The sequence below is a fragment of the Tasmannia lanceolata genome, unplaced genomic scaffold (assembly GCF_043159265.1).
Source record: "Tasmannia lanceolata isolate RefF3 unplaced genomic scaffold, GAP_Taslan_0.1 ptg000015l, whole genome shotgun sequence".
Taxonomy (NCBI): Eukaryota; Viridiplantae; Streptophyta; class Magnoliopsida; order Canellales; family Winteraceae; genus Tasmannia; species Tasmannia lanceolata.
Genome location: NW_027518692.1, coordinates 17,018,149 through 17,043,724, shown reverse-complemented (window position 1 = coordinate 17,043,724; position 25,576 = coordinate 17,018,149). Strand labels below are relative to the sequence as shown.

At 38.5% G+C, this 25,576-nt stretch overlaps 2 protein-coding genes and 1 pseudogene across 6 annotated transcripts in view; 2 read left to right on the top strand and 1 right to left on the bottom strand.

Annotated features, from left to right (window-relative positions):
* On the top strand, positions 1-6,222 carry LOC143847276 (cytochrome P450 93A3-like). The gene is made up of 3 exons (XM_077356057.1): positions 1-510; positions 3,546-3,938; positions 5,501-6,222. Exons 1-3 carry the CDS (start codon positions 1-3, stop codon positions 6,134-6,136), a joined length of 1,539 nt encoding a protein of 512 aa, XP_077212172.1. The 3' UTR covers positions 6,137-6,222.
* Positions 6,223-8,824: 2,602 nt separating this feature from the next.
* Positions 8,825-15,776, bottom strand: LOC143891802 (cytochrome P450 93A3-like; annotated as a pseudogene).
* LOC143892749 (Transducin/WD40 repeat-like superfamily protein) overlaps positions 15,376-25,576 on the top strand; it is a 51,274-nt gene continuing 41,073 nt past the window's right edge. For 2 of the 5 annotated variants that reach the window (XR_013255599.1, XR_013255600.1), the window contains exons 1-7: positions 15,376-15,867; positions 15,998-16,103; positions 16,341-16,394; positions 16,489-16,541; positions 18,151-18,184; positions 19,666-19,756; positions 21,612-21,703. Coding sequence is in view for 3 of the 5 variants with exons in the window: in XM_077397610.1 (XP_077253725.1) it covers positions 15,809-15,867; positions 15,998-16,103; positions 16,341-16,394; positions 16,489-16,541; positions 18,151-18,184; positions 19,666-19,756; positions 21,612-21,703 (489 nt within the window). In the remaining 2 variants the exon portion in view is untranslated. The remainder of the gene's footprint in view (positions 15,868-15,997; positions 16,104-16,340; positions 16,395-16,488; positions 16,542-18,150; positions 18,185-19,665; positions 19,757-21,611; positions 21,704-25,576) is intronic. The other 3 variants (XM_077397610.1, XM_077397609.1, XM_077397608.1) reach the window with 3 other exon arrangements.

The window sequence follows — 25,576 nt, the reverse complement described above, 5'->3', positions numbered from 1 at the left end:
ATGGCTGACCTTCAGTCGTACGCCACCTTATTCCTCGTCTTTCTAGTCACTGCTCTCCTGGTCCGAACCTTGTTCCTCAAATCTCAAACCAAGGTCCGCCTCCCGCCGAGCCCAATGGCCCTACCAATTCTAGGCCACCTACACCTCCTAGGCCCTTTGCCCCACCAAGCCTTCCACAAACTCTCCAAACGCTACGGCCCTTTGATCTCGCTCCGCCTCGGCTCCGTCCCCTGCATCGTCGCCTCCTCGCCTCAAACCGCCAAAGAATTCCTCAAAACCCATGAGCTCGCCTTCTCCTCCCGCCCCCAAAACATCGCCGTGGGTCACCTAACCTACGGCACCTGTGGCTTCGCCTTCGCCCCTTACGGTCCTTACTGGAAGTTCATGAAGAAGCTCTGTGTGTCCGAGCTTCTCGGCGGCCGGACCATCGACCAGTTTGAACCCGTTCGGCGAGAAGAAATGCGATCCTTTGTGAAGCTCTTACTAGAAAAATCGAAAGCCCAAGAAACTGTAATGTCTAACAACCAATTACTCCAAAAGCTTAAATTATTAAAGTTGGTGTTATTTAATCTTTTATACTTCAACACTCCCCCTCACGTGTAGCCCGCACGAACAAAGCTCGGCTTCAGAACAGTTTGGAGGAAGTTCCTCCAGCACCCTCTAATAACAGGGGGTGTGGAAATATCAAATCCATGGCTACTTTTTATTTTCAAAATGATTTGATATTTCCACATCCCTTGCTATTATACTATTAGCGTGGGTTCTGGAGGAACTTCCTCCAAACTGAAGCCAAGTTTTGTTACTCTTTTATGGGGTTGGCCGTACACAGAATTTTTTTAATACTAAGGAGTTGTTGGGTTTTGAACTCTGATAGCATGTGAAACTACCAATTACTCCAAAAGCTTAAGCTGTTAGAGTTCGTGTTATTTAATCATTTATGCTTGAACAGGTACGTGATTTCACCACACGTCATCTCCTCGCCACCAAGAAAAAAACTCCATCATCAAGATTATAGGCAAGATTACACAACAAAAGCCACGCACGCCGTCGAACCAAGGGGGCAGCCCAATCCAACAAAAGAAGATTTTCTTTCTAAAATGATGAAAATGATCCACGTGACGCCCCATGAAGAGAATTTGCATGCAAAAAAAAAGTATAAATACACCATTAAGTCCCATGGGAGGGAGGACGATCTAGGATCAAGCACCATTAAAAGAAAGCTCTACACCGTTATTAAGGTTTTCCGACTCTAAGCAAGAGAGGGAAGAGGCGTTGGACGTCCTATCCCTCCCCCTATCTGCTGCCCCCAACTCACCCACCCAGATATCAGAAAAAGAACCCGTGCATTGGTCTTGGTAAACATGATTATATCTCAGCCATTTCTTGTTGTTCATTATATCGTTCGTCCAGAATCTGACTTGGGTGTCGAAGTGATCGTCCGGGACCCACCCTGGACCTCTCTGACCCATTTGTTTGTGATTGCAGACTCCAGCGGAGGTCCTCTACACACCGAGCGATCTCGAACCCGGATTCTGGCGCCATCAGGGCGTGTCAGGAAAAATTGTATCCCGAAGTAGGATAATCGAGCATTTTCGTTCCCTAGAGATTGGATATCATTCTACTGAGAAGAAGAAGGGAACAACAACTCTTCCTTAGGCTCTTCCAACTCTTTTGATACACTGTTGCAAGAAAAACATTTATGACTTAGATGAATATTATCTAATGTGTTTTTCTTGGTAATTTTTTTTTTCTTTTCACGACTCAGAGGGAAATGATAAGATTATCGTTGACTTGGACGGATATTTTCATAAATTGAAGGCCCCTCTAAGTAGAAATTAAGTAGGATGGGTTCAAGTTATCTCTTTTCATGTGTAGAACAAGTATGATCTTTTAGAAAAAAAATTCGTTTGCAAACTTTTCCAAAAAATAAAAAATAAAAAATCTTCCAATCCAATTAGGGCCTTAGCCCTTATCCATAAACTTTAGCGTGTGTAGAGAGAGAGAGACCCTCAACCAGCCGATCAATACCAAATTTCCCGGCTTTAACATATAAAATCAAGATTTTAGTTTTGTAAAATCCAGGATTTTACAATCATGGATTGTAAAATCCATGTATCCAAACCAAGGTTTTAAATTTCGTCCGAAATCCAAAATTTCTTTGTCAAGACTGAAACCGAGACGTTCCGAAACCGAAATTGGAAACGTACCAAATTCTGGTCGAAATCGAAAAAAAATTTAAAAATAATTTTTTATTCCTTCCCAAATTTCAGCCAAAATTACCAAAATTTCAGCCCAAAAATTCAAAAATTCGTGTCTTTCAATTTCGGCCCAGGTCCGAAACTCCCCCGAAACCCGAAATTTGAAACCTTGATCCAAACGTCCCCTTTGTATCTTGTCGGAGAGAGTGAGAGATGATCATTTTCATGTGTATGTCCCATTACCATAAAATGAAATAAAGAAAAAAAAAATTTGTAGAGATGATAAAGGGAAATTATGATGGTGATGTTGTGGTGCCATCATTATTAATGTGCATGTCCCATCAGTATAAATTGAAAGAACTAAAAAAAACAGGGAGATGATCTTTTCGCCCCTCTGCAGTACGCATTCGCCCCCTGTAATGTGATTTGACTTTAAAAAGTGTTGAAGTTGTCCACTGTTCACGTTATATAGCTGGGGAAGGAAAGATAGGCGAATTGGATGCCTAATTAATGGAGAAAATGGATTGAAGATATGCCTAATTAAAAAGGGGGCCTTTGATAGATTTAAAATCAAGGAGGGGGTGTTTTCTCTCTCTAAAGGTCGGCCACCATATAAAAACTCTTTTTGTTTAATCAGTATGATTGCCTTAAATCGATTAATTTGCTTAGGCCTCACCCAATCATACTTAGCCACATTTTTCTTGTTAGTCTGTCCATCTCAGTCATGTCCTCTCCCACCCGTCACACTCACCCAATTGGTTTTATATATACGAAAACAAACAACATATCTCTCTCAATCTCTCCATTCAATCCTTCCTCTTCCCTTTGCATGTAACAACCATGTCCAACCTTCAGCCCTACTCCATTCTCTTCCTCATTTTCCTCTTCACCGCTCTCCTAGTCCGAACCATCTTCTTCAAATCTCGAACCAAGGTTCGCCTCCCCCCTAGCCCAATGGCCCTACCAATCCTTGGCCACCTACACCTCTTAGGCCCAATAGTCCACCACGCACTATACAAACTCTCAAAAAACTATGGTCCTTTGCTCTACCTCCACCTCGGCTCCATCCCTTGCATAATCGCCTCTTCATCAGAAATCGCCAAAGAAATCCTCAAAACCCAAGAACTCTCCTTCGCAACCCGCCCCAAAACCATAGCCGTTGATCATCTAACCTATGGCACCTATGGCTTCGCCTTCGCGCCTTACGGTCCTTACTGGAAGTTCATGAAGAAACTATGTGTGTCCGAGCTCCTAGGTGGCCGAACCATAGACATGTTTGAACCCTTAAGACGAGAAGAGAGGAGGTCCTTTATGAAGTTCTTAGTAGAAAAATCAAAAGTAGGAGAGGGTGTTAATCTTAGCCGAGAGCTCTCTAATCTTACCAACAATGTGGTTTCGAGGATGGCTATGAGTAAGAGGTCATCTAGAACAGAAGGTGAGGCCGATGAGGTTCGAGTCGTGGTCCAGGCCGTGGCTAACCTTGTTGGGACATTTAATCTGGGTGATTATCTTGGGTTTTTTCGTAAATTTGATGTGCAGGGTTTTGGGAAGAGAATTAAGGATGTTCATAAAAGGTTTGATGTGATTATGGAGAGGATTATAAAAGAACATGAAGAAGAACGAAAGAAAGAGAAGGGTGGTAATGGTGTGAAGGATTTTCTCGATACCTTGCTGGACATATCGGAGGATGATAATGCAGAGATAAGACTGAGGAGGGAGGACATCAAAGGTTTTATCATGGTAAAACACTTCTCTCTAAAAAATCTGTTTTAGAAATGATTTATTGAACTGCGACAAGTGGTTGTAGGTCTACGAAATGCATGGCCTAGACCTGCAATCACGTGACACCTGCAACTTCGTTGTCTTTTATATCAAGAGAAGAAAAAATGTCCACGTGGGAAAGAAAAATGCTTCTCTAGATATGTTTGATTTTTTGTGGTGATTTCCAATTATGGCTAAACATATGAAAATAGATCTAGACCTAGGGGTATGATGAACTATATCACCATCCGAATCCAGATCCTAACCTCAAAGGGAAGGATCTAGACACTTTCACCATCCGAATCCTAAGCTTAAAAGGAAAGGGATCTAGACACATTAGGAAATCAATCGACACATTTACAGGATCCAAAAACCCCTGCCACAGCAATTTTAGGGAAATGATAAGTGCGCCCCGATACATTCCGATTCTCCGATGTATATATCCCCCACCTCTTGGCAGTGAAGCCACATTGGATTTTCAAATACCCTTGTTGAATGTTTGAATTAGGCCTGTTTGTTTTGGATTATGAGAACCTATCGCGCGTGAGTCCAACACTTATTATTGTACTCAAATTAAAACGGAATTTGAAGTGATTGCTTGTATATATAGTTTGTGAGGAATGATAGACGCAGAGGTCCTCTGTATGCAAGGCTAAAGAAGGGCCCTGGACTACATCCACGTCATTGAGTGCAACGAATTCAGTTTCTCAACTGAATTTAAAAATGACGTGGATCTATTCAAGGGCCCTTCTCCAGCCCTTGCATAAAGGGGGTCCTTGCATCTATCATTCCTCATAATTTGTTTTGCTTGTATTATTATTATTATTTTTTTGCCTTAAAAGCTTTCTCAGATGGGATGATGCCATGACAGCCAAACGGAGACTGCTACTGGTCTGACTTTTCCTTAAAAGCCTTCTCTTCCCTGGGCCAGGCCCCTCCAGTGTATTCTTGACAAACCTTTTATGCTATAAGGGGGTGGCCCAAGGAAGAAAAAAGGGGCTATTAATTCCCTTTCTTATAACTAATACCTTGAAACCGACGGGACTCTGAGCAGCTTCCAATTGATCTACCGGAACCAAGTAAATTGAAAAGTAAAAGTAGGGGCTTTCATTTTTTTTTGCTAGAGAATACTCTTCTTATAGAATTTTTCTAATGAAAAAGGTTGAATTTGGGAATTACTTGATTAAAGACTTAAGTTTATCATCAATGGCATTTTTGAAGATCTTCAAGCATTTCTCATTTGTGAAACAACCAATTACTCCAAAAGGCTTAAGCAGTTTTGGAGAAGGCGTTATTTAATCTTTTATACTTCAACACTTCCCCGTCATGTGTGGCCCCTCTTTTTAGGGTTGGCCTACACGTGGCACATGTGGCCCCTCTTTTGGGTTTGGCCATTGCATGTGGATTTTGCTATCGAGGAGGTTTGAACTTTGAACCCAGGCATTTGCTCTGATACCATGTGAAACAACCGGTTACTCCAAAAGCTTAAGCTATTAGAGTTATTGTCATTTAATGATTTATACTTAACACTCTTCTTGCAGGATCTTTTCGTGGCAGGCACCGATACATCGAGCGTTACATCCCAGTGGGCATTATCGGAGCTAATCAACAACCCCATTATGTGTGAGAAAGCAAGAAAAGAGATCGATTCCGTAGTCGGAAAAAACAGACTAGTAGAAGAATCAGACATTGCAAATCTCCCTTACCTCCAAGCAATCATAAAGGAAACATTCAGACTGCACCCAGCTAGCCCCATAAGTCTACGACAGTGCACTCAAGATTGCAAAATCAAAGGATACGATATCCCTGCAAATGCTTCGGTCTTCATCAATCTATGGGCCATTGGAAGAGACCCAAAATACTGGGACAATTCGCTCGAATTCCGGCCGGAGAGATTCATGAATGACCAGAATCCGACCGACGTTAGGGGGCAATATTTCCATCTCTTGCCTTTTGGGAGTGGAAGAAGAGGGTGCCCCGGTGCAACTCTAGCACTACAAGTAATACATGCAACAGTGGCTAATATGATTCAGTGTTTTACTTGGAAGGTGGGCCATGGAGAAGGGAATGCTAAGGTTGACATGAAAGAAGGACCAGGGTTGACACTACCAAGGGCACAACCTTTGGTGTGTGTCCCCGTTGCTCGCTTACATCCATTCCCTTGTATTGAGATATGAACAGAAATCTATTGGAATCTGCAAACTCTTTATTTATGCTGCATGTGAAATCTTTGATTACTTCCAATGGAATAATTCTGCTACTATGATTTGTTGTTTGTAAGATTTAATGTTTGTAGGATGTCATGTTTATGAGATTTTAATGGCTTTAGTTGGAGCAACAGAACATGGATTAATTATTAAAATCTGGTTTTAAAAACTCCCTTAGAAACTCACCGGAGTTGACACTACTTGGCCCTACCTGAGTCACTGTAAAAACTCGTTTGACTGCATGGAGATTTGGTTTTACAAGGGGGATTTATGATCTTTAATTGGCCTTAATATGTAAGGTTGTTCTTTTGTGGGTTTTGTTAACGAGGGGCACTGGTTAAGCATCATTTAATGACCATTGGGTACATGATTTTAAACATACTCTTATACTTTTACACCCGTTTTGAGATTTTTTTCCATCAAAGTATGTGTAAAATCATGTTCCTAATGGTCATTAAATGATGCTTAACCAGTGACCTTAGGGAACTCGTTAACAAAACCCTTCTTTTATTGGTAGTGTGTAAGGTGGTTGTCTGTCGGCAAGCTACCAACAACTCTCAGCAATTCTCACAAGCTATCAACAGCTAATTGGAAAAGCTTTTAACAAAAAGCTATGCAATTTTTCGGAAGCAAATACTCATTTTAATATGGCTACTGATGTTGCCACTATCAAGTTTTGACCAATGGACCTAATTCACCCCTTGTCTTTTATTATTTAACCAGCTCTAAAAGACACTTGCAATTCCCAAAAAGCTCTTAGCAGCTTATTAAAGAAGAAAAGACAAGGGCGTAAAAAGAGTAGTCATAAATGTTAGGAAAGTTGCCTTGTTTCCCACCACCTCTTTCCTAATTTGCTTTGTTTGGTTGCTTGTAGATAGTTGGGAGATTAGGAGAAAAAGAAGTCAAAGAGAAAAAGACAAGCATGGAAGATGGGGAGAAGATTAGGAGAGAGATTTGTGAGTAGTGTTCGGTTGCGTGAGGAAATTAGCGGAAGATGTAGGGTGTCGCTATCAAAATATAGGGTGGAAGAGAGAGAAAAAGAAGAGAGAGAAAGAGAGAAAAAGAATAAGACAACAATCTTCTCTTAATTCCCCACACAAATTTCTCCATTTTTGTGAAAAAAGGGGAGAAAATTATGGGGGGAGCATCTCCGCCACGTAGGCGCCACCTAGGATAAAATGCAATAATGATGTCTAGAAGTTGTCTAGTGGTCAAAAGTCTAAATGACAACCAAACATGCTTTGGGGAAATCTTTGGAAGATCTCAAGCATTTGAAACTCCTACAATCCTCCCAAAATGAGCCAACCAAACAACGCAGATATAGAGATTTGCTAGGAAAATGGGATTCCGTTTTGCAACAAAAAAAAAAAAAAAACGAGCATCAATCAATGTAGCCACAGCCACAAAAAGACAAAGGAAGAGGTTCAAATCCCTATAAAAACAATAAATACACCTATAAAAAGGTCAAATCAACGGCCACGTCTATCCCGTTTTTATTTTCCAAAAGGAATCCTGTTTTCAAAGCGTTTTCCTTCCTAATATAATTAGGACTATTGTTTGTGGTGGGAATACAAAACAGAAGGGTTTCTTAAGTTTTTAGGAAACCTGATCCGTGAATAGAGTTGCGGGAAGAGGCTAGAACATGAGGTGAGAGAGAGAGAGAGGATTTTCTTCTTTGGGGTTCCTCTAGGGTTTTCTTCTTGGGTTTTTCTCTTTGGGATTCTCCCTCAGGTTTCTTTTGTACGGTCTTGGTTGAGAAGCAAGGAAAGGGTTGCGGGTTTATGGGTTCTGGATTAATCCATGCACTATAATCCCAGTATATAAAGAGGAAGACGGATTTCACAAAACAGGAATATTCGCTTCTCAAATAGTGCAACCGAAGTTTACACTAGCCCAATATCCACAACCAAAAGAGATGATGAACAATCTCCGAAGATAGAGTTCAATATATGATAGAAGAACAATATATAAGATAAGAACAATCAATCAAGAGAACAAAGCCTCAAAATATGGAGAAAATATGGGGCATGTGATACCGTTCGGATCGACGAATGCAATCCTTAGGATTGTGGATTAAGAAGAAGAAGTTGAATTCTTGCCAAATTATTAGAAACTTTTTTTTTCTTCAATTAAACTCCCATTGCAGATGTTTGGTGCACTTTTAATAGAGGAATACAAGAGAAAAGACGTTCAACCTAGCCCACTAACTAGTTTAGGGCGTTGCAAACTCATAAAAAACTTAGTAAATCACAAACACATTAATTAGCCTATGAACTTACTGACACAATCCACGAAAATAGTCTTATCTCACTAACCACTGGGCCAAATTAAGAGTGCAAATACTCGTTGGAAACATATAAAAAAGGGCTATGAACTTACCGACACAATCCACGAAAATAGTCTTATCTCACTAACCACTGGGCCAAATTAAGAGTGCAAATACTCGTTGGAAACATATAAAAAAGGGCTACAACTTCCTAGTTTACCATATTTCCATATTCTTCCATCTAATTGTCCAAAATGGGCTTGAAAATCGGGTAGCAGTATTGTAGCGGGAATGCATCCCTATCAATCTCCTCCGATTGAGTGTCAACTCGTCCCTGAGTTGACCGGGTCACTTTCATGATATGGAATAATATTAGAAACATTGAAAGTAGCTTAAACAGCGTAATCACAGGGTAATTCAATCTCGAAAAAAGAACCATCCACACGATCTTGAAGTTTGCCAAACTTTCCAGTTGGAAAACCCTCCTTGCGTAGATGAACCCATACAAGATCTCCTTCAATGATATCATCCCTTCTCCTATGCTTCTCCGCCAGTGCCTTATACTTTTGGGTGTTCTTCTTAATCATTGTCCATCGAGACCATGGGCATGTGTCATCCTATCATATAGCTCTAAGATCTATAAATAGGAAGGTAGCGGATGCAAATTTCACTTTTGGAGAATGAGAAATTGAGAGGAGTTGTAGAAGTTTGAAGGAGGCTTGGAGGGATTCCAGCTCCTTGGGGTTGCTCGGTTCGTGTTCCATAAGAGTTTCTTCCTGGATAGACTAGGAGTTTCCTCGGATCTTGCAAGAGAACTCCTTCCTTTGCCACTCTATTTGTGAATCCCAAATAGAAATGAAGAATTTTCCCTGTTGTTTTCATTTTTTTCCTCTATAAATCTGCCACTATTCTTGGATATTTTCTCGTAATCTTTTCGTTTCTTCATGAAGGTATTGCTCTTCTTGTTGTAACTTTGAAAATCCAATGTTGCGCTTTGTTTTCCGTTGATCCGCACATCCGTACCACATCACGCCCCTACAATGTGAATTCCTACCTTTGGAAGCTCCTATGGCAGGTCCAAAATATTACTGCTGATTAGGGCGAGCTGATTACCAAGGGAGTTTTTAGAAGTGGATTTTTATTCAATATGTGTTGGTTCAATTATTAAAACCATTACAAAACATACAATCTCATAAGCAACGAATCATACCAAAAACACAATCTTACAAAATAAATCAAAGTAGCATACATCTCCTAGACAACAAATAACAACATTGAATCTAACAAAAGTTCCCTCTCGGAGGACTTATGTTGGCACGCACTAAAGCTGATCCCTTGAAGTTAAGGGTGCGACTCGGGTCAATTTTTGGGAATTCGGGTTGAGCTTGTACCACAAAATGCATTATGGGTCTCTTGATTCCAATTCATTTTTTTAACAAAAAGCTCAACGCGACCCGAACCAATTGCACCCATAATTCAAGTTCATACCTCAATTGAAGGGAACAGATACAAGCGAGCAACGGAAACACACACCAAGGGTTGTACCCTTGGTAGTGTCAACCCAGGTCCCTCCGTCATGTCCACCGTGCCCTTCCCTTCGCCATCGCTGGCCTTCCACGTAAAGCATTGAATCATGATGGCCAGTGCTGTATGCACAACTTGTAGTGCTAGAGTTGCACCGGGGAATCCTCTCCGTCCACTCCCAAATGGCAAGAGATGGTAATGTTGCCCCCTAAGATCGATCGGATTCCGGCCATTCTCATCAGACGGCATGAATCTCTCTGGATGGAACTTGAGGGGGTTATCCCAATATTTGGGGTCTCTTCCAATGGCCCACACATTGATGAAGAGCATACTTTTAGCAAGGATACATATCATCCTATCTTGCAATCTTGGCTACATGCTCGTAAACTTATGGGGCTAGCCGGGTGAAGTCTTAGAGTTTCCTTTATAATTGCCTGGACGTAAGGGAGATTGGGAATGTCCGATTCTTCGACTAGCCTACTTTTTCCTACTACGGAATCGATCTCTTTTCTTGCCTTCTCAAGCATAGTAGGATTGTTAATGAGCTCAGATAGTGCCCACTGGGGTGTAATGCTTGATGTATCAGTGCCTGCTACAAAAATATCCTGCAAAAAAAAAAGTAACAAAATTAAATAATTTGTTTAAAAAAAAAGAAAGATAACTATATTAAAAGAGAAAAGATTACAGGTTCCTGCTACAAAAATATTCTGTAAAAAAATTTAAAAAGTAATAAAATTAAATAATTTGTTTTTAAAAAAGAAAGATAACTATATTAAAAGAGAAAAGATTACAGGTGCAAGCATACATAGAATCCCTCGAGGTCCCTGTTTTGGCCAATCAATCAACAATAAATTATGGCCACGTTAGGTCCCTGCTTTGGCCAATCAATCAACAATAAATTTGGATTTCTCACATTTGCAGTTGAGATTTGGAACTGGATTAGATCCTGAGATTTCCAAATCAGCTATAACAGTGAAAAAAAATCTGATTTTCAAATCTGTTATGCAAGACATAATTTGGAAATCAATATATTTGTGGCAATTACTTTCACCCTCGCTGCTCCTCGACCTTGCTGCAGCAGCAGCCAGACGTCCCTCACTCCCTCTGTCCTTCCGTCTCTCTCTCTCTCTCTCTCTCTCTCTCTCTCTCTCTGTGTAACTCTCTCTCATACAGCATGAGCATGAGGATGATTGATGTATTTTGTATCCATAACTCAAATCCAAATCCAAATACAAAAACATGAGGTATCCAAACGTGGCCTAAGGGAAATGATTTTAGATTTGTATATTGTGTCAGCATAGGAAGACCCAAAATGTACCATCCTAGGAACTGTGGATTTCTTGAGGGAAAGCTGAAAGCATGTATAGTAGGGAGAAATGCTTGAATTTAGTCCTTATAAAGTTTGGAAAGGAAATATATTTATAAAATTTCCTATTATTTTACACATGAAGAGATAACTTGAACCATCACTATTCTTTATTTGCTTCAAGGGAACTTCAACTTCTGATAATATCCTCTAAATTAACCATAATCAATGAAGGAATCATCAAGAAGGATGCCTTGCAAATGAATTTGACTAATTACATGTTGTATTTCATGTAATTGATCAATAACAGACTTATCATCTACCATTTTAAAATTTAAAAATCGACTCACAGTGAATTTCTTGCTACTGGCATCTTCCGCCAAGTATTTGGCTTCAAGTGCATTCCAGATTTCACTTGCTGATCCCATGCCTTGATATATGTCAAATAGTGTATCTGACATAACATTTAGGATGTGCCATTTGCAAATATAGTCATCCTGTTCCCACTTCATCCTTGCACGAGCCTCCGCCGAAGTTTCATTTTCATTTGCTGCCGGCTTTAGAGTAGTGAGAACCTGGACCACTTTGAGTGATGTCAAAATAAAGTGCAACTTCTTCTGCCAGAACTTGAAATTTCCTTTGTCGAAACGTTCGAGTTTGACAAAGTCTTGGGTCATTTGACGAATCGAAGAAAGTGCCATTGAAACAACAGTAGATAATCTTGTCTTAAGATTGTTGGAAAAAATTGAGGGTACTGTTGTTTATAGAAAACAGAAACTTGTTGCTTCAAGGCGTGATATCACTTTCCTTAAGACAAGATTCGCCCCCACTAGTAGTGTGCAAAGGGGATCAGCGAATTGCCTCCAAGATACAATGAAGCCCAGTAGGGAAGCCCTACTAATGTTTGATGATGCATGGTACTAGCGGAATCAAACCAGAAATGCCCTTCCGAAATTTCAAGCCTTAGAGAAATTTCTAGATACTGTTTCTGTAGAAAAACAGTATCTAGAACAGTAAATAAAAGAAAAATAGTATGTAGAAATACTTGGGGATTTTGTAGGAGTGTAGAAGAGAGTGTAAAGTCTGTCAGAATTGCCAATTCGTTTTCCTATTTGAAATGACTGAATTCTGCACATTTTTTAGACCACCTGGTATCTTTTCAGTATGAAAAACACCTCTACAGGGCACCTTTTCAGAATGTTTGAAATCTGACCGTTAGATCGCGACGTTGCGTATGTGCGAAGTGCAAAGTGCGCCTAAAAAAATGCCAATAAAGCCCTATAGTCCATTGTCCACGCCGCGCGCGCGCGCGAACGGTGCGTTGCACCGTCCAGCGGGTCCAACCATGGGTTCAACCCAATGTGCAATCAACAAGTAATAGAAAAGTGTAGTGCTTTATAAGCCATTCTTTTTCCTTTCTCTCATCCGGTACGGGACTATCTTTTCAACTACACTTCTACATCCTTTTGTAAAAGCAAATCTTTCCAAGAAAACATTTTCTTTTTCCCAAACGCTCTTGATAAAACATTTTCCAAAACACTAAAACATGCAAAATACATGATTTTGAAAATCCAAAATCACTAACAATAATCAGATCGTTTTCCTCGTGAAGCTTGGAAATAAATTTTTTTCCTCATAAATGTTTTTCTTGCAAGTTTATGTGGGTGGTACTGCCCTTGATATTTGATCCAACATCAGCCCACTTTTTAAGAGGCTGTTGTTGGATCAAATATCAAGGAGAGTAGTATTTCAGATAAAAGTCTTTTCAAGTAATTTACTGTTCTTAAAGACGAAAATGACAAAAGACCCTTTACATGTCAACCTCAAGTACTTAAAAGCCCAGTGGTCCCACCCACGACACCAGGCTAGAACTGAATGATCTCTCCTGACACCCACAAAAACTTACTAATCAGGGATTCGTGCTTTGCCGTTTTAGCCTTTCAGGAAATCCACCAAGTTTCTCCGACAGAAGTCTTCAATTTCTTACCCAATGTTCAGCTCATTGTCTTGTTTCACTCCAATGACCCATCAGATTAAAGGCATTGAACACCAAAGAGATTTACACAGCGGCTCCTACCTGTTGGTTGATGTAGAGTTACATATACACATATTGCTAAGTTGAGATTTTATATGGTGTAAGGGGTTAGGGGTTAGAACAATACGGTACCCCTACCGCCTTTGATATTTGATCCAACAGCAGCTCACTTTTTGGGGAGCTGCTGTTGAATCAAATACCAAGTAGGGGTGGACATGGTTCCGGTTCGAACCGAGGAACCGAACCGAACCGGATTCTGCAATTTTTCATATAAATAATCAAAAAATCCGGATTCGGGTAAAACCCAATGCCTCATCGCTTGATAAAATCACCCCACCCCCTTTTAATTCACCCATCTTTAACGTGTTGCTTTGCCTTTAAAATTTTAATTTACCCCCCAAATTTGTGCTTGATTATTCCAAATTTGTGTATGTTTGTAGGTCATATATAATTTTTGCATTATCCAAATTTGTGCAAATTTGTGCCTGATTATTCCAAATTCGTGCATGTTAGTCTTTGTAGTTCATATATAAACAGAACCGAACCAATTATAAATACGATTAGGCAAAATATCTACATTTGGTGAAGGTTGGGTAAACCTAGAACCGAACCGATTATATATGGTTCTGGTTCAGTTCGGTTCTGGTTCCAATTTCAGGGAACCGATTATATATGGTTCGGTTCTGGGTATACCCCAAAACCGAACCGAACCGAACCATGTCCATCCCTAATACCAAGGATGGTACTTCCACCGTACAAAGGCCTTATTGTTGTAAGCCCTTACACCATATAATTTCTCTGCTAAGTTTAGCAAAATGCGATTATTTTGGGGGAAATGATATATTCACCCCTTTTTTTAACTTGAGACACCTCCTCCTGGGTAAGTGAGAAGTAATAAATTAGCCTTTCACTATTTTGTGAAGGGCCGAGGTTAAAGCAGGAACTGATATAAAAAAACATGGATTTGACGTGGAGCGCGGCCAAGAAAAATCCTTGTTGACTCGGCGTGGACTCGGCCAAGAACTCGGTTGACACGGTTGACGCGGTCATAACTCGGGAGAGTCAAAGGAGTTTATTGACTATATGGGCCAAAACGCGGAATGTAGATGTGGTGCAACGCGGAACGCGGCCGAAGTAAAAAAGAGTCGACTCGAGCGAGTTCCTTGTCGAGTTAAGGAGTTTTTAAACACTGATATAAACAGTTAAAACACAGTCATATTTTTTAGGCCCTGTTTGTTTGAGATTATGACAACCGATATTATGTCAACGGGCCTTATATGTAAGCTGGGATTGAACCCTAGGTTGAAAAACAAAGCTTTAATTTATTATTGAGCTAGTGGCTCAATCATGAAAACGATCATGTTTTGATAATGAACTGAAGTCACGTAGCTCTCCAAGACTGGTGAGAGCTTTTTGAAAACAGTAATCCGCCCCTTGAAACGTATAACACAGTTACACAAAATAACTTTGGCTCCTTATCAATACATGGTCGTGTAGCCTTGAAAAACAGACAAACTATAAGTTGTTAGGATAGGATGATTGGGCATAAGAGATCAAAAGCACGGCCTATCAAGTGAACGGTTCAGATCAATAAAGATAGAGGAGCATTAATTTTGTGAGAAGGATTACTTTTACCATGATGAAAGCTTTAATGTCTTCCCTCCTCAATTTTATCTCGGCATTTTCATCTTCAGATATGTCCAGCAATATATCCAAAAAATCCTTCACTCCATCTCCACCCATCTCCTTCTTCATCCTCTTCTTCTTCCTCGCTTCTTCATGTTCTTTTATAATCCTCTCCATAATTGTATCAAACCTGTTATGCACATCATTAAGCCTCTTCCCAATCCCCTGCACGTCAAATTTATGAAAAATCCCAAGATAATCTGCCAAATTAAACGTCCCTACTGTTTTCTAGCATCTATCCTAATCATGATTAGATTCTTCTTCCGCATGGGTGACACGTGGTGAGATCCAACGGTCCTGCCGTATTTATGCCTTATCACGCCCACGCCGACACCCATTGGATAATCCGTGACCAAACAACTTAGGTTTGCAATTTTCCTTGAAAGCATGTAAAAAACATTCAATTAGGCTACCAAATGCCAGGATATAACTTTTCCTTGTAAATTAGTCTACCAAATGCCGGAAAACTCATTTTCCAAGTGGAGTTCGTGTGAGCCTGTGAGGTGCGTAGCAGCACCCTTCAACTCTACGCGGAGGAGCACAAGTGCGCTGTGCGCACCACGCACCCCCGTGTATGGTAGAGCCGTAGAGGTACAAAAGAAGCAGCACGCTCTTTAACTTTATGTGGATCAGCACGAGTGCGCACTACACACCTAGTGTATCGTAGATTTACCGAAGTCCTTTTGCAATCTCTCAAGGCCAGGCGCGGGAAACCGAAACTGAAACCTTCAAAGCTGCTCCCGCCATGGAGATCTTCACAACCTGAACGAGGTTCCTCTCTTTTTTTTACCATAGTTTTGAAACCCTAATCGCTAATCCTTACTCATGGACAAATACGTGCTTCCTCGTTCCTCTTCTCCTGATACCTCCAAACCCTTGCGCAGGTATTAAAAACCCTAATCGCCATTTTCCCGTGTTTTCCAGATTTCTGTCTTTGTCTGTCTTTTCTCTTTTTTTTTCTCACGCATTATTTACTGCATTTGAGAGAATTGACTGATTGTGGGTTTTTATCAGCTATCAAAGGCATAGATGGAAGAGGACTGTTGCCGAATTGAATGGAAGATTTCTGTCAAAACAACAGCATGAAATTTCTGGTTTATTGCTCGATTCCTACTCTGAGGTTGCTGTTTCTCTTTTCTTTTTTTTTGTTTCTTTTTTATATTTTTGGAATTGGGTATATTTAGGATTTTATGGTCTTGCAGTTTTGACAAGGGCATGTGATAAGACCTTTTCTTTTGTCATTATCTTTATTTTCTTCCAATTTTTTTGACATTACTGTTTTGGATATCTTTATCAATTTTATAAAGGATTGATGATTTTCCAATTTCTGATTTTTATGTTCTTATGCTATGGGAAGATAGGAGCTTTTGGGCATTGCTACAATATCAACGGTGAAAGCTGTCCGACACATGTATGAATTTTATCACTTGGTTTCTCTAGTTGGTTTTATAGCATACTTGTTCTTTGCTTGAATTCATTTCTTAAGTTGAATAATTGTGCTGTAGCTGAGTCAAATTATCATTGACATGAATATGGATCTCCAACTACCTTTTAGAAGGTGAGTCCTTTCTTTGTATCTTTGATGCTCTATGTTTTCACATGCCGTTGAGGAATACAATTTCTTTCACCATCTAATGCATTTTATTGGCATTTAGAACTCCTGCTTTAAAATTAAATAAGGCTTGTTTGTTGTTTTTGTTAGTTTATGTGCCTTTAGTTTCCTGGAGGCTATCTATGAATTTGGAGGGAATTTTAAGCTTTTTAGAGTTTCTTGTTGTTTTGTCTTGGTAGTGCTCAAGCGTTTAGTCCCACATTTGTTTGGGAGACTAAACTTCATGGTATATATACGGAGGTGGTTTTGTTATGGGTGCGAACCCATGAGAGCGGGAGAGAGGCTCCTTCTTGGGTGAATCTTTATTGCGGGCTAGGTTGGACCGGGACATGGATGTGTCCGTCTGATGGCTTGAGCTAGGGCCCATTCTTCTTTCTCTTCTGTTTCTTTATTTATTTTAATTTTATGATTTACCACTATTTACTACTTGTTTTAACACATTATAATGACTTAAGTGGGTAACCTCACTTTCTAACCATTTGCAACATTCCCTAATCCATCCCGTGTAGGTGGAATTACTTACAATACAATTTTAGGATTCTATTAAATAAAGTTTTTTATTGGCAGAAAGAGAGAGAAAATAGATGCCTTGTTTTCTTCTCTGCAGCACAATTTAAATCTTCTCTTTCTTCGTAATGGTTCTATTTTCAATTGGGCAGATCGTGTGTATGTGTTCGCGGATTCGTGAGTACACACTCCTAATGTGATAAATTGTTGTGTTCTTGGGGGTGGATGTTGTGAAGCCCTTATGCACCGAGATTTTGATCCATAAATTGAGCAAAATCTACCTTACATTGTTGGAATAAGTGTATGAAAATAGTATGTAGAATGAGGAGAATGTAAACGGTGACTTCATGTTTGCTCCTTTTTTTAGAAAGATACTGCATGTTTGCTCTTAATGACATTTAAAATAACTAGGGACAACAATGAAAATTATAATGTAGAGAAGAGAAGTTAACTTATTGGATCAAGATTGCAGGTCTAGCACATGTTGATCCGACAAGACAACTTCTATTCTCTACATTCTAATTTTTCTTTTTTTCCCATTTTGAATGATTATCAATGATCGTGCAACTATTCACATTTTATTGTGGGGGCCCTGATTTTTCTTATTTTCCCATTTTGAATGATTATCAATCTCGATATTCATGACATGATAAAACATGTGGTTATTCACTTTATCATAGAGAATATTACTATAAGAAGATTTCTACTCTATTTGTTTAGTCAAAATATCATCTAGTTGAGCGTTTATGGCAAGAGTATTGCATTATATTTGCACAATTGCACTTTAGTCGTGCTATATGAAATCACATTATCAAATGTCAATGGGGCCAAGTTTTGTCCTCCTGTTATGAATTATGATTGATCTCTATATTTGTTTCCTAAGTAGTTAATATATTCTCTCTATATTTATTTGTTTCCTTACTAGTTAATCTGGTGTACATATATTTGTGCTTGTGTAGATATGGGGAACCATTTTTTGTTTTAAATCTCTTAATCGATCTCTATTTGTTCTAAATGATAATCCATTTTGAACATATTATTTTTTCAGGGAAGGTATATCTGGATTGGAATTTGACAAGAAGGTAAATGTTCTTAATGATCATCCATTTATTACTATATGCTTTTGGGTTTTTTTAGTGGGTTGTGTAAGAAAACATTCTAGTTTCATTTTGCTTATTTTGTAATTTTTATTCATTGGTTGTGCACCCTGTTGAGCGGTTGAGCCTAGTTACGACTGCAATTTCTAGTAAATTTGGTGTGCTTTGTACCGTGAAACTTATCAGCTCGTTGATGCAGAAGCATCAATTATTTGCATGCAAACTAAATAAAGTGGAAAGGAGAAGACATAAAAAATTGTTTATTTATTATGGGAAATGATATTTGCACTCCCTTGTTTATGGGAATTTACTTCTCTTTTATCATCTGTAGAATGGAAAGGAACTGAATGATGCTTGCCGGTCTAATGCATACATGGAATTAATAACTTTAGATTACCAATGCATGTATCACCGAGCCAATAGTGCCAAAGAGATATGTGACAAAATGAAGAGCAACTTTAATTAGGCTATGATCTAGATAATAAAGTCCACTTGACTCAAGTCCGCTCCCAATCGTCCTCTTTGCCTTTAGATCCTGAAACAAAAAAATGGGGGGAAAAGGATTTTGAGCATAGTAGGGACGTTCAGCTTACTCAAAATAATAAATTGAAAGAAAACATCAAAACAGAAGACAGAGAAAAAGACTAGTTGTTAATGAATGTTAGAGTTGTAGAAAGAGAGGAGAGAGAAGAGAAGGGGGATAAAATAGTTAGAGTGAATAGAATAGTTTCCACGATAGGTTATTCCTGCAGATTTATGATAAAACCCTACATGACAAGAAAAAGACATAATTAACCAACAAATACACTGTAATCCCCATACAAGAAATATCCCTTATTTCCTTACTATCTACTATAGGATCAAAGGATTATACATTCCCCATTTTATAGTTAATCTCAAGTATCACATATTCATATCTCAACAGGGCTCATTTCTCTAGATTGCTAGAAATGGTTACATTTATTGGTGAAAAATGGCTGCCTATTTTGTATTTTGTGGGATTGATCAGAAGTTCAGAACTCTTTTCTATATTGTAAAAGATGTTAGGATTCTTTTGGATCACAAGTGATCCCGATAACTTTGCTTCAAAAATATGAGTGAAACTAGAGAAACGATCATTTCTTAAGATTTTTGAAGTATTTCCTTTGTTATATTCTATGATTTCTAACTATATGATGTCAGTATTTTTTGTGACACGTCATATTATCTGGTTAAGCTATTTCACACACTCACACAATTATATAATGCTACTAGAAGCATTACACTTGGCTGTTTGATGCATCTAGTTATCTAAGTACTTAAATTGTATATACCATTTGAAATGCTGATTCTTTTAAATTCTAGGTTCCACAAATGATGTTAGCTCTTCACCTTTCCTTTGTTTTTTTTTCCTGTTTTATTATGTATTTTGGATATCCTTTTTTCTTTTCTTTCTTGTAAATGGACTCCTGGATTTGGATTTTTAGGGAATATATCTTGCATCGGTGACAAAATCGGGGTGTTTAACCGTGCATGACTTTGAAGCTCTTTATTGCTTGAGCAATGGTCTATTGTCAAGTAAGTTTTCTTTATCACAGTTGGCGCTATATTAACATTCATATATCTGTGTTGGGATTATATTAACTTCTATATCTCTATATATATATATGTGACACATTTCACTTTTGCTAATTTAATGAATTGAAGTTGTTCCTTTATTGAGCCAGATTTTAGAAGTTAATGTGGTGAAAATATGTCCTTTAGCGATACAGTTTTGTCCCTTTTCTCTACCATGCCAATTATCTTTAAGTCAAGTACATGTTACCTTTGCTCTTAGAAGCAGGAATCTTCTAACAAGGTGCTACGCACTACTCCCACACCCATTACCGCTTCATAACCTCTCGTTCCCCCACTGGCTATCATTGCCTTGAATCCAACTACACTTTTAACTCAATTGATTTTGTATTATAGAAGTTTTTGTTGCCTTCTGAATAAATTTTTCTATCATTATAAACATTTGGTATCTAGGATGAGGTGTCGTGGTGTATGTTATTTGGAGATGACATAGTATTAATCGATGAAACCAAAGCAGGAGTAAATGCTAAATTAGAGTTATGGAGAACTACTTTGGAATCTAAAGGTTTTAGATTGAGTAGGACTAAGACAAAATATATGGAATGCAACTTTAGTAATGTAAGGAGACGGGACGAGGATGTAGTAAATATGACTGGACAGGAAGTACCTAAGAGGGATATCTTTCGCTATCTTGGTTCAATTCTACATAAGGAAGGAGAGATTGAAGAGGCTGTTAACCATAGAATAAGACCAGGTTGGTTGAAGTGGAAGCTTGCCTCAGGAGTTATGTGCGACCGTAAAATACCTACCAAGTTGAAGGGAAAGTTTTATGAGACAGCTGTGAGGCCAGCCATGCTGTACGGCTCAGAATGATGGGCCACCAAGAAGCAGCATGTACATAAGATGAGTGTAGCGGAGATGCTGATGCTTAGATGGATGTGAGGCCACACAAGGTTAGATAGAATTAAAAATGAAGACATTCGTAAAAAGGTGGGGGTGGCACCAATTGAGGAGATGAGAGAGCACCGCTTAAGATGGTTTGGACATATCCAACCTAGGCCTTTGGATGCTCCGGTGAGAAGAGGCGACTTGTGCCAAATTGATGGAGTAAAAAGACGTAGGGGCAGGCCGAAAACAACTTAGGTAGAAACAGTGAGAAAGACTTGATGGCTAGGAACATAACAGAGAACATGACCTTGGATAGGATAGAATGGAAGAAAATGATCCACGTAGAAGAACCCAACTAGAACCAGGATTAGAGGCGGGTGGATTCCTTTTACCTTCTTCATGAATTTTTTTCTAAAGGATTCATTTAGCCGACCCCAACTTGTTTGGGACAAAGGCTTTGTTGAGTTGAGTTGAGTATAAACATTTGTTATTTCTTATCGTCTTTTTTCATTCTCTAATTTCACATGCACTTATAAGCTTGCTTGCTTCTTAACTTTTTCAGGCATTTTAGCTTCCTCTCTTGAATTTGCTGTTGCATTGTGCCACTATCTCAATTCATCAGATGATTGCCTTCACACAACCAGCTCGATTTCTTTAGGTGTTCATGGTTTTATGCTGACCTTTTTGAACCAATAATCAACTCCTGCTCTTTTTTTAACAATTTTATACATGTGTGTGTGTGAGTGAGTGAGTGATTGGGTACCTTTTCCCATATATTTTGTCATAATTTAAAATTATTCATAGTTCTTTCCCCCTTTTATTATAGTCCATGCAATGCATCCACATTTCATGAAAATTTTCTAAAGGATTCATTAGCCGACCCCAACTAGTTCGGGACAAAGGCTTAGTTGAGTTGCAATGCGTCCACATTATTTGTTTCATGACCTTGAATCAATTTGACTTTTGCTAGGTTCACGGGAAGATGAAACAAAACATTTGCTGCACCTTACTACTCATCAGCAGCTTGACGTTGTCCGATGGAATCTAACTAATCAAGATGAGGTTTGGATCTCTTCTATTCCAAAGGCATTTTGGCACAATTGGCATGTTCATCCTATTCTCATCCTTATGCATTTGTGCATTTGCACGTATAAAAGATAATATTTGTAGTTTGGTCAGCTCAAAATCAGCCCAGGCTTGGATATTTATATGCCAAGTGTTTCATAGGAATACTTAAACAACTAGTGATTGGTACCTTGCTAGTTTCCACTCTTTTTTTTTTTTTTGTGAATGGTGAATATCATTAATATAAAGAGAAAGAGACCGAGAAGGACTTAACAAAAGATACAAAGCGGAAATAATACAAAGTACAAGAGACTAATCACGGCGGTTAAAAATCACACTGCTCCAAGTTTCCACTCTCCATTTGCAAATTCATATGCCTGTCTCTTCAAATGCCCCTAAACAACATGTAGCATTGTTTCAAAACTCGTTGACTCAGCTCGGTAATTGGCCTAGTCGATGTGGTTTAGGGCCAACTACTTTTTTCGAGTTCAGAGCTCAGTCGAGTTTTGGCCTAGTCGAACACTTACCCTTGAATTCCAAGCTTTCAAAGCTAAATTTAATTTATTAAGAGACAACCACTTTTCACCCAGAAAATAAAATCCAGCACATGTAAAAAAGAATAAACATGAAAGGAAAGAAACATCAGCAAGAATGAAGGAGGAAAAAGTACTGAGAAAAAAAAAACATACAATCAAATTCCTCCAACCTTGATGAAAGGTCTGATACTAATTTATGATGAATAAAATTGAAAACCCTCAAAATTCAATAATTGATATTATTGCAATTTTGTGTATTCCATGAAGGTATATTTAACTCCAAAATCCTCAAAATCAAGAAACATCATTCAACAGAAATTTTGTGAACCATTAACTGATTTACAATTACAATTGAGGTTTTTGTGAACTCGTGCTGGGTATATTTCTCAAAACACATACACTTGCATTTTACTTCAATTCTTGAAACAAAATTTTCAAAGAGAATATCATTCCAGAAAAATTGTCACAGCTACTAACCTGATTTAGATAATAGATTAGTGTGCTGAAATTATAGTCAAAATAACGTTTAATCCAGGTTGATTTCATCCATTGATTAAACTTTCAAATCCCTGTTGAAATATGTAGGAAAATGTCTTCTAAATAGAAGCTTCTCCAAATCTCACGAAGAAAAAAAAGGGGGCACAAAGTGCAAGCAGCAATACTTCACAACTCTTTATTTCACGTCAAACAAAAAGTGCTCGAACTTGAGCTTTACATTCTCTTTTGTAGTCCCCCACATGGACACTCAATCTCTACCCCTAACTCCGTTGAAAATAAAATACTTAAACTCGCTCTAAAATTTGTGGCTTCTTTCCTTTCTAAAGCTTGCAAGGCAGTGGCCCCCCTTGTAATAACTTTACTAAAAAAATTAGAAGACAGTGGGTCCTATCACTTTAGTCAACTAACATAATCTATAACTAATTGAAATAAATGAAGTGGGCCCTATCACTTAACTAAACAACTTAAAAACAAAACCCATAATCCTATCTTGCACTTGTTTTGGTACTTCCATCTATCTGGGTTGCATGCTTTCATCCTTTACACTGCATCAATCACCACCCCATCTTGAAAAGAACCTCTAGAGTTATCGCTTTCATACTCCTTGCAGTGAGGAGAGATATACTAGATATTGAAGATGTGATTAACACGCAAGTCCGTAGGCAAATTTTCTTTATACTTTTCCTTATTCTCTATCTTTTATTTAGAAACACATACAATGTTGTTCCCCTGTTCGGCACTTGAATCACTTTTAATTGGCATCCATGTGTACTTATCATCTGAATGAAATGTGTAGATATTCTTCCTGCCATCGTACATAGCACCCCGGCAATTCTCCCAAGTAAGATATGGCACGTATCCATTATTACCAATTCACACCATACACCGTCATTATACTTATTTCCTATGGAGATTGATGCCAAACATTGTTGAGAAACCTTTACCTCATCAAAATCATCTAACCATGCTACTTTGTACGGTTAAGGGTATGCTTCCCTCTTCAAGTTGAGTTTCTTTGCTGCCTCTTAATGGATCACATTCTCATAACTCCTTAATCAATGATGAGCTTCGTCTTGTGGCCTCTAGTGGAGCACATCATAGAAGAGATGTTGTGCTTCAATCAATGTCCCTCTTCCTTCTTAGGCGTATAAAAAATCTTTCTATTCACCAAACAAGGGCCATGAATATCCTCATACAAAATATGACCATTTTTCTTCTGCATCATCTCCATGCTTTCATCACATCATTGCTTCTCCACGTCTTCATCCTTGTCTTCTTGCACTAGAAGCTCTTGTCGAAACTATGGGCACTCAGACGAGAAATGCCCCATTGTTTCGCACCATAAAAATTTAATGTTATCTCAGATTAGGGGCTGATTTGGGCTGAGCCATTTGTGAAACCATAGAAGGTTGTAAATTATCTTGATTAGTACCTTGTAGGCACACAACTGAAGTCGATGAAATGGACAGTATACTGCTGCCCGAAAATGGAGATGATCTAAATGACACACTCATTTGGATTTCTTCAACGGCTTGTGCTTTAACACAAAAAGCCTCAAACTCTGTCCCAAAGGTATGGATGTTCAAAGAATCATGAATATATAGCCTCAACCTACTCAAATATCTTGCAGCAGTACACAAAAGCTGCTCTAGAGTATCTCTCAATCGATTCCTCACTAATAGTTTATAGAACTCAGAACCCGATGCCCTTCTTGGAGGCATGGTTCTGAAACCACGCGATGTATGGTCTGATACCAATTTTTGTTTTTGTTTTTATTTTGGATGTTTCTTTATAGTTCTATTAGCTTAATTCTTTTTCCTAATTTCTAGTTCTAATTTTATATTACTTTTCCCTTTCTCTTTTGGTTTACATTTTAGTTTTGCTATGTTTGTGGTATTTTGTCCTACTCCTACCTAATTTTGATATTATAATTTTGAAATTTCAAATTTATTTAATTATTATGGAAATTTGACACATGGGGGACAAATAAATGACATAATATCACAGGGGTCAAGTGTTTGTTGAAAATCACAGAAGGGGGTCAAAATCCGGTTAACGAAAATTCGAATGACGAGAATGCCCCTCTGGCAGAAACAGAGTGATTTGACTTAGAAAAATAAAAAAAACATTTAAGTTTTCCCTCTTCTCTCCTCTGTCTCTGTTTTATTTTTTTCCTCCTCTGGTCCGGCGATCTCTATGGCAATCTCTCCGGCGATCTCTCCGGCGATCTCGACGAAGTTGAAGCACGTATCAAACCTCGCATTTGAAGGAAACCCATACCTGGTACGTCGTTTCCTTCCCTTCCTTTATTCAATCTCTTATTTATTTATTTTTTAAAAGGAAAATCAGGTTGAGAGAGATGCAAAAGGGGGGGGGGGATCCTTTTTCATGCAATATGTCTTATTTTTTTCAGTTGATATACATGTCAGTTACTGCATTTCCTCCTACAGAGTAAAATAGTTGTAAATGCTTGTAAATGCTGTTTGTTGCTGCTAGGGTTTTATGTTTTCCAATAATTTGTGAAATGGAGAAACGTTCTGCTGTTTTTTTATTCTGGGGTTTTATTTTGTACATTAATTTGTGAAATGGAGAGATGGGATTTCATTTCATATATGCGTATCCACCTACAGAGTAAAATAGAGTTGCAAGTTATGCTATTTGTTGATGCTAGGGTTTTTTTTTGTTTACGTTAATTTGTGGAATGGAGAAATGCGATTTCATTTCATGTACATATCACTTACCGCATTTCCACCTACAGAGTAAAATAAATGCAAATGCTCGTCTGCTATTTGTTTATGCTAGGCTTTGATTTTTACAATTTGTGGAGTGGAGAAAT

Coding starts and splice junctions, on each gene's coding strand:
- LOC143847276 (XM_077356057.1), top strand. CDS start 1: ATGGCTGACCTTCAGTCGTACGCCACCTTATTCCTCGTCTTTCTAGTC. Junction 511..3,545: donor AATCGAAAGCCCAAGAAACT/GTAATGTCTAAC, acceptor AAAGTAGGAGAG/GGTGTTAATCTTAGCCGAGA. Junction 3,939..5,500: donor ACATCAAAGGTTTTATCATG/GTAAAACACTTC, acceptor CTCTTCTTGCAG/GATCTTTTCGTGGCAGGCAC.